Source organism: Nicotiana tomentosiformis, chromosome 12 (genome assembly GCF_000390325.3).
Source record: "Nicotiana tomentosiformis chromosome 12, ASM39032v3, whole genome shotgun sequence".
NCBI classification, from domain to species: domain Eukaryota; kingdom Viridiplantae; phylum Streptophyta; class Magnoliopsida; order Solanales; family Solanaceae; genus Nicotiana; species Nicotiana tomentosiformis.
In genome coordinates, this window is record NC_090823.1 from 87,933,411 (window position 1) to 87,941,421 (window position 8,011).

Consider the following 8,011-nt stretch of genomic DNA (forward strand, 5'->3'; position numbering starts at 1 on the left):
TATATAAATAAAGTAATAATTTGATTTACTTAAAAATGAGTAGATGAATAGTTTTTCAACGTTCCAATTTTTTACTTTTTACTCCTTCATCAGAGAACGTGTAAAAGTTTTACTCTCCCTTTCTTAATTTGTTCAAGTCAATCTTTCTTTTTACCAATCTCTTCATAATTTAAAAACCCTACATATTTTTTGTCTTTCTCTTTATTATTCTTACTCACATTCTTTCTCCAAGATTTTATTAGTTTAAGTGTTCAACAATACTTTTAAGCTTCCAATAGTTTTATACTTCTATTGCTCTATAATATCTTATCTAAAATTAACAATATCTCAAGAAAGACTAAATGAGTTGTCTATAATATCGATTAAAAAAGAATTATTAGAAAAAATTGATTATAAAAAAGATCATTAACAATTTTATATCTAAAAAAGGTAGAAGATTAGATTTCAAATAAAGATATAACTTATAACTTCCTTTAAAAATTTAGGCCCCGTATTAAATTTTGGCGTTTGGCCCGCATGTGCGTGAGCTGTCCATGCTAATTTGGTGTAATAAATGTCAAAGTGAATGTTAAAATGTTAGTTGCCGGAGACAAGCGCGGAGTTGGAACCGTTGAATAGATTTCTCTGGTTATGGTCCTCTACTAGCTGCTTTTGAAGCTGAACATTTGCCTCTAAAAACACCCTACTTACTTCATCCTCCGGATTTTCTTGCATCAACACTTCACAATCTTGAATAGCTGCCTTCCATCTTTCCAACTGTATCACCGTATATACAAAAGAAGTAAACAAGTAGTCTGATTTTACGTGATAATGTTTGACTGAGCATAAAATTTAATAAATTAAAAAAGACTTTTGACATGTAAGTCAAATATATATATATATATATATATATATGTGAAGTACCAAAATTATCCCATAAAATGAGTGATGGTGAGAATTCCACGTGTGTTTTTATTTAAATGAATAGTGGTGAGGATCCCAACAAATCATGTCATTTTTTGGAGAGACTAAGTGGTCGTTTGGACATAAGAATTGTAAAATTTCAAAATGGGGCGAAACGTTTTTTTTAAGTGAAAATGGTAATTGAAATTTTTAGAGTTGTGTTTGGACATGACTATAATTTTGGGTTGTTTTTGAAATTTTGTGAGTGATTTGAGTGAAAATTTTGAAAGATAACTTTTTGGAGTTTTTCAAATCTTCGAAAATTTTCAAAATGCATATTCAATTGAAAATTGTAAATTTTATGAACAAAGGTTGATTTCGAAAAAAGTAAATTTTTTTTGAAAAAAAGGGAAAAAATTTCTTATGTCCAAACCGGCTCTAAAAAGAAAATTTGCCATACTATTCTTATTATGAGACACATGACTTACTTTGAAATTGCAGCCAAACTACATAGGTAAAATAAACTTTGCACTAAGAATTAATTACCTTGATGTTGCAATCAGCTCTTCGCACTCTAGCCTTTGCATAGGAAGGGCGTAATACAAGAGCTGCAGTGCAATCTTCTACTGCTCTTTCAAATTGTCCTAGCTTGAATCGGCAAGCTGCTCTATTAAATAGCAGAATAGAATTATATGGCTCTTGTTCTAGTCCTTCAGTGTATACGGTACAAGCCTCTGAGAATTCATTTCCTTTGAAAAGCTCATTGCCTTTTAACCGTGCTGATACCAACCTTTTAATTCTCCTTAGAGTTGTGTTAGTTACTTCATTGCTTTGATCCAATTTCACTGCTTCTTGAGCTGCAACTATGGCATCCTCAAACTTGCCAACAGTTGCATAGGCCTCAGCTCGAACGATTAATAAATACGCTGTTTTTGCTGTACCGAAAAGGCTAGTGTAAAGCTTAGTTTGAAAATCAGGTCCATTCTGAATTGTGGTGTATGCTTCCTCATGTCTATGTAACTTCAACAAGGCTTCAGCTCTCATGGCAAAGATCTTTGATTGTAATCAAGTAAAAGGAAAAAGTTAGAATCTTTAAAAATCTATTTTTCTTTATTAGACTTGTAGAATAGGGATTAACTCGGTTAGTTCAACCTGTGGAGCTGAATCTGCTCCTAAGGAGATAGAATTATGTGTTTCCTTAAGCAATGTGTTGAAATCTCTCAGTTTCTGTGCTTCTGTGCATTTTATGATTTGTCGCTTAAGATCATGAGCCTCGGCAATGTCCTTCTTGTCAACTTTTCGTCCTGATTGTTTGTAATGATCTATCGCTTTCTCTGCATCTCCTAGTCTGTTGAAATGAATAATTTTTCGACTAAGTGAATGAAGTTAAAAAACACTATCTAAGAAAAATATCTAACTTCTCAAATTATAGTACCTGAGGTATAGTCTTGCAAGACGAAAATGTGCATTGTGATAAGAAGGATCTAGCCGAATGGCCTCTCTGCATGCTAGCACTGCTTCAATTAAGCGGCCTAAACACATCAAAGATGCACTTTTGTTGCTATAATAACAAGCATTTTTTGGATCAATTTCAATTGCTTGATTATATAAAGCCAATGCTTCCTCAAACTTTCCCTGTCTATACTGCTCATTGCCTATGGACTTGAGTGCATCAGGGTCTAGTTTGTTTGCAGAATGGCGAAACGTATTCCCGGATTGATGGCTTCTTACACTAGGTTGTCTTACTATGTTTCCCATCAAAACACTGCCTTTTTTCTTTATGTCACTAGAGGGATTTTGGTTCCCCTGCAGCTTCAAATTTCCCAAGTGGTCTAATAGGCTAACATTGCCTGTTGAATCGCGATTCAACGTTCCATTTGTCCTGGATTTTCGATGGCTAAAGATTGTCATGCTCAAATCAGTTGAGGTAAAAGATGGTTCTCTTCTAAGCTTTTGTGTGTATGCTAAGTTAACAACTTGTGACATCCTGGTCACACTAGAAAAATTGGATGATGCTTTATTCGAGTTTCTCGTACCATCTGATGAAGATTTTCTAATATTATTCTGTTCACAAGAACTTGAATTCCTCGAACTATTTAAGGATGTTTTTCTGAATGGTTTGTCACCTAGTTTCGGTGAAGGCTTAGTTGATTTCCTGGAGTCCAAACATGCCTTACCACAAGAACTGCTTCGCCAGTTTCTTGAATTCTTGACAGAATTGGTGTCACTAATCTTGGTTGGAATTGGTGGTACAGTTGATGTATTTAGCTTAGAACTTTTTCTTGGGAAAAAAGCACCCATTAGACCACAACCCAATTCATTTTCTAATGAAATATCTGCATTTTCAGAGATGGTTGATTGACCACTTCTTCTAGTTTTTTCCATCTCAACAGGTTGTTAACAGAGAATGAAAGCTGATCACTGATCACTGATCATTGATCCCAACTAATAATCAAAAAGAAGAATGAAAATAGGAGACTTTATCCAAAGTGAAGTAGTGATGAATTTATAGAAAAAGGGTCAACTAGGAAAAATTAAATACTTAAACATAATCCTATCTAAACGACACATGGTCCAAAAAAGGGAAAGAAATCAAGAAAAAGCTTGAATGTGAAGGGTTCAATGTGATAGGAGTGTTTCTTATAGAAGATGAGTGAATATTAATACCCCATACGGATCCTAGAGTGGATGTCAAGAAACCAACTTTATTTTATTTTGCCGCTAGAGGCCTGTGAAATAAAATTATAGGAAAGTACAACTGGCAAATTCTAATATCTAAATCACCAATGGAAGACTTACCAGCAAAGCTGGAAAAAGTTTATTCTGGTTCTTTCCCATTTTGTTCTTCCAGCCTTTCTCTATTACCAACAAATAGGACCTCCAAACAATCATGAAATAATATTCAATTCTATTCAGATCAGCTTGTTGCTTTTTTAATATTCTACGAGCAAACCGGCTCAATGCACCATAACACCCTAAAATATTATGTTGCTGTTGGGCTAAGCATAGTCAATCCAAAAATACTCTTATCAGATAATCTGATGTTTGCCGTTTTGAGCTCAGCACATATGAATTTTCACAAAAAAAAACTCACATCGTTAACGGTATCATACACCTTATTATATAATTTTTTTATTAGCATACAACAACAACAATAACCCAGTATAATCTCACTAGTGGGGTTTGAGGAGGATAATGTGTTGATAATTGGCTTAATGTATGTATATTTTGTTATATATCGCCTCACATTTTGCTCATGTCTCGACGATTTGAGATGTTTAATATGATTATTTGTGCTAAAATTTGGTATTTCTATGTGTAGGGATCATTCAGATGCAATTTGGGACGAAAGGGCGCGAATTGGAGCGAAATCGGGACAAAAACACAAAAAGTGAAATTTGAGGGCCACAGCGAGCATGGGGCGCTGGCTGTGGCGCAATTTACAGTAGCCAAGAAATTTGAGCGCCAGGGCCAGCGCCCCATGCTTCCCTGGACACTCAAGACGGGAAAGTGTCCTATTTTGACTTGGACTCGGTTATTTCGACCCCAAGACGCCCCAACTCATATAAAAGCCAACCTAAACCTATTTTGAAAGAGGGAGGACGTTTTTGAGAGGAAAACACAAGCACAGAGCCGCAGTGGAGGCCGAGTTTCATCTTTCTCTCACCAAACTTAGTAATTTTTATGTTTCTTTGTATGATTTGTTGTTTGGCTATCATGTCTATGTGGAGCTAAACTTCACGTTCTATAGTTGTGGTTCTTTCATGACTATTGTTATTCGGATATTGATTTTGCCTTCTTGATTTATCATATGGGTTTATTTATTCAATCTTGCACTTAATTATTTAATTGCTTGATCACCAATTGAATACTATCTACGAATCTAGAATTGAACTCGAAAGTGGGAATTCTAGATTGCATATAAGATTGAGTAGAGCAAGTTCTTGAACTCGGGCATCGGTGAACGGAATCGTGGTTAGGATGGACATATACCTAATTGCCTTGCTTGGTTAATTTACAGGAATTATAAATGCGTTCTTGTTGATTCTAACTCCATAGACATATAGGCGTTAGGTTAGCTTGAATAGGCGAGTAAGAACTCGACAGATTCTTATGAGCAATATTAACCCTGCCAACCAATAAGCTAGATAAATTAGTTGGTCAATTCAATTTAAGAATACAATAGGATTGTTAGATAGCCCATAACCCTAGATCGTTTTCATTACATTGATATCATAAAAAATCTGCTCTTTCTCTGTTCAAAGTTCATTATTTATATTTTTTTATTTAATTAGTTTAGAATCAAATATTTTTAAATTTAATTCTTGTTCAGATAATTAGGATAGTCTAATTTAGTTAATAGTTAATCACAAGTCCTCGTGGGTTCGACATCCGACTTTTAGTCACTTATTAATTGACGACCGCGTATACTTGCGTGTGCGTTTGGTTGCAACAAGTTTTTGGCGCCGTTGCCGGGGATCGAACCCGGGTCATGTGTACGCATAATTTACTCATTCCTATCCTGGGGTAGAGAAGCTGTTTCCGATATACCCTCGACTCCTTCCTTCCAAGAACTCCCCACCTTATTCTTAGCGACTCGAACTCACAATTTTTCCCTTGCACAAAGTACTTATCATAAGTACAGTTGTCATCAAAATTTGACAACTAATGTAAAAAACAAAGTGTTAAAAAAAGATTTCTCGAGTTAATAATACTCTATCAAGAAACAGACAAAAGAACTAAAAATCTCAATCTGATTTGTCGGGTAGTACAACTAACTGATTAACTTCATAAAATTTGTAAAACCCAAATGATGATGTTTTTGTGCTCTTTTAGGAACTCTAGTTATATGTGTCATTATCTTCACTTTCAGGCAACTGATCTAAATTCCAAAGAACCAGTAAAAAAAAACTAGGCCTGCATGCTTTTAAGATATACTTTTTTCTGCAGCATGGTCATACAAATTAGTAGTTTGGTGCCGGCTCGCCAACACCTCTACAATCAATTCTACAACGGCAGGTCCGATCAAAGTGAATGAATCGGATATATCAGTATGAAGCCATGTGTTTCTCATTCTTGTAATTGGGCCTGTGATTAACGGCAGATGTTGTATGTCTACACCCACAATTTGAATGGACATCAAGCCGACCACAAAATAAGTAGTAGTTTGGACATAAATTTGATTGAAACTTGAAAAAAAAAAAAAAAGTTATGTTAAAAAATAATTTTTGAAAGTAAATTGTGTTTGCACATGCATTTTACTTGAAACTGGCCCAAATCAGTTTTTGGAATTTGAAAATCATACTTTCAAATTTTTTTCAAAAACTAATCAAATTCCATGGACAAACAATGTTTTCAAAATTTTATTTGAAACAAAGTAAAAAATAAATCTATGTTTAGACGGGAGCTTAGCCTTTTGTAGATGAAACCTTCTAGCGTACAGATGACAGAGGCGGATCAAGAATTTAAAATTTTTGAGTTCCTATATTGATCTTAAGTAAATATACAATAAATAACTGAATTCACAACTAAATATTTATGGATATTTAGTTAATTTTTGAATACATATATAAGATATATGCAAAAGTTACAGGGTTTACTATAGGGATCCGCCCCTCATTGGTGAAGCCTTTTGATTTCAATACAGGCACGGACTTTGGGAAGACAACCTTTGTTTTTAACTGTTTGCAACAACAAAAAATGGAAGTAGTAGTGACTAGTGAGGTAGCAAAGTATAATTGGGTAATTCGTATTGCCTTTATATTTATTATCACAAAATAGTAATGACTAATGAGTAATAGAACACTTCTTCGTACTAAAAATTGTGAATCTATCTCTGAGAGGGTTACTTCATCTTATGAATTATATGCAATTCTAATTGCCGAATGACGACTAACTGAAAAGCAATTCAATGTGTCATTTACAGCAAAGACAGATAAAATAAGAGGTCTAGCAAAATTGGTCGTACTCAGCTTTTGGGCGAATCACTCGTGTTTTCTGATCTTGCAAAAGGCCTAAAATATATAGTCAGAGTTTTCAACTTTTCAAGAAGAAATTGTACAAACACATCGAGCTATCTCTGTATTCTCTTCTATTTAAGATCTTTCACATCTTATCGTCGAAATTGCTAGCAACCTTTGACCAAGTGTGACATTTGTTCAAAATCACGCTTGCAAATTTGGGGATGGTCGAAAAAACTGCACCGAAGTTTGTCACTTTGCAATAATTGAACTTGTTCTACATTATTCATAAAATGTTGGAAAAGCCACCAACCAATACTAGAAATTAGATAGGCATTTGCCAAATTAGCAAAAATGCTAATGGGCCTATGTTATGTCGGTCATGAGAATTTTAATTATAGCCGTTAAAATTACGTTTATTGTAGTTAATGTAGTAAAGTCGTAAAACCTAATAGGTAGCTTTTTACCTTCTGTCCTTTTATTTTATGAATGTCATAGTTTTGGACCACTAAATTAAATTGACGCGATTCATACGTTTTACCATAAATTTTGTCTCAAATCGTTTTCTTTTTCCATCATAAGAAAGTATATTTGAAGCTTTTATTGATTTCCCGAAAGAGCTTGTAATGAAATTATTGAAGTATGTGTCGAGATTCGACATGTCTGTATACGGTCAAAATCGGTTTCGACCTTCGTATAATTAGTCAAGATTGGAACATAATGGACCGAAGGTCATTTTCGTAATATCAGGTATGAGATCCGAAGCCAAGTTACCGAACTCAAATTTCTGGGACCGATCAAATACCGAGCTCGAAAGCATTACCAAGCCCGAGTCCAAATCAAACTATGAAGTGAAGCGATGTCGTCGAGCGTAAGAGCCAGAGACCGACCTATATTGAGCCCGATTCAATACCGAGCCCAGAGCCAATATTGAGCTCGAGTTAATATCGAGCTCGAGTTAATATCGAGCTCTAAATCCGAAAATTGACCAATACTGAATCCGACCAAGATCGATCCAGGAGACAAGAGCCGTTACAACCGCACTAAAGGAGAGAATCTTGACGGAAATTAGAGAAAAACTAATCTATCATGGGATCCCCACTATGTATTTTTTATTATATCTAAAGTAGGATTCCTCCACTATAAGAGGGATAGCTACTATTTCTGTA

The 8,011-nt window shown here is 34.7% G+C and overlaps 1 protein-coding gene across 1 annotated transcript; it reads right to left on the bottom strand.

The window, feature by feature from the left end:
* Positions 1 to 390: 390 nt before the first annotated feature.
* LOC104117885 (inactive TPR repeat-containing thioredoxin TTL3-like) lies at positions 391 to 3,991 on the bottom strand. The gene is made up of 4 exons (XM_009629015.4): positions 2,318 to 3,991; positions 2,035 to 2,230; positions 1,429 to 1,935; positions 391 to 756 (listed from the first exon to the last, which is right to left on the bottom strand). The coding sequence occupies exons 1-4, from the start codon at positions 3,265 to 3,267 to the stop codon at positions 577 to 579; spliced, it is 1,833 nt and encodes a 610-aa protein (XP_009627310.1). The 5' UTR covers positions 3,268 to 3,991; the 3' UTR covers positions 391 to 576.
* Positions 3,992 to 8,011: the final 4,020 nt, after the last annotated feature.

Bases quoted from the DNA above. Each gene is read 5' to 3' on its own strand.
- LOC104117885 (XM_009629015.4), bottom strand. From the start codon at position 3,267: ATGGAAAAAACTAGAAGAAGTGGTCAATCAACCATCTCTGAAAATGCA. The intron at 2,231-2,317 runs GTACTATAATTT...TCATTTCAACAG, and splicing joins CTTGCAAGACTATACCTCAG to ACTAGGAGATGCAGAGAAAG. The intron at 1,936-2,034 runs GTTGAACTAACC...TTACAATCAAAG, and splicing joins GAGCAGATTCAGCTCCACAG to ATCTTTGCCATGAGAGCTGA.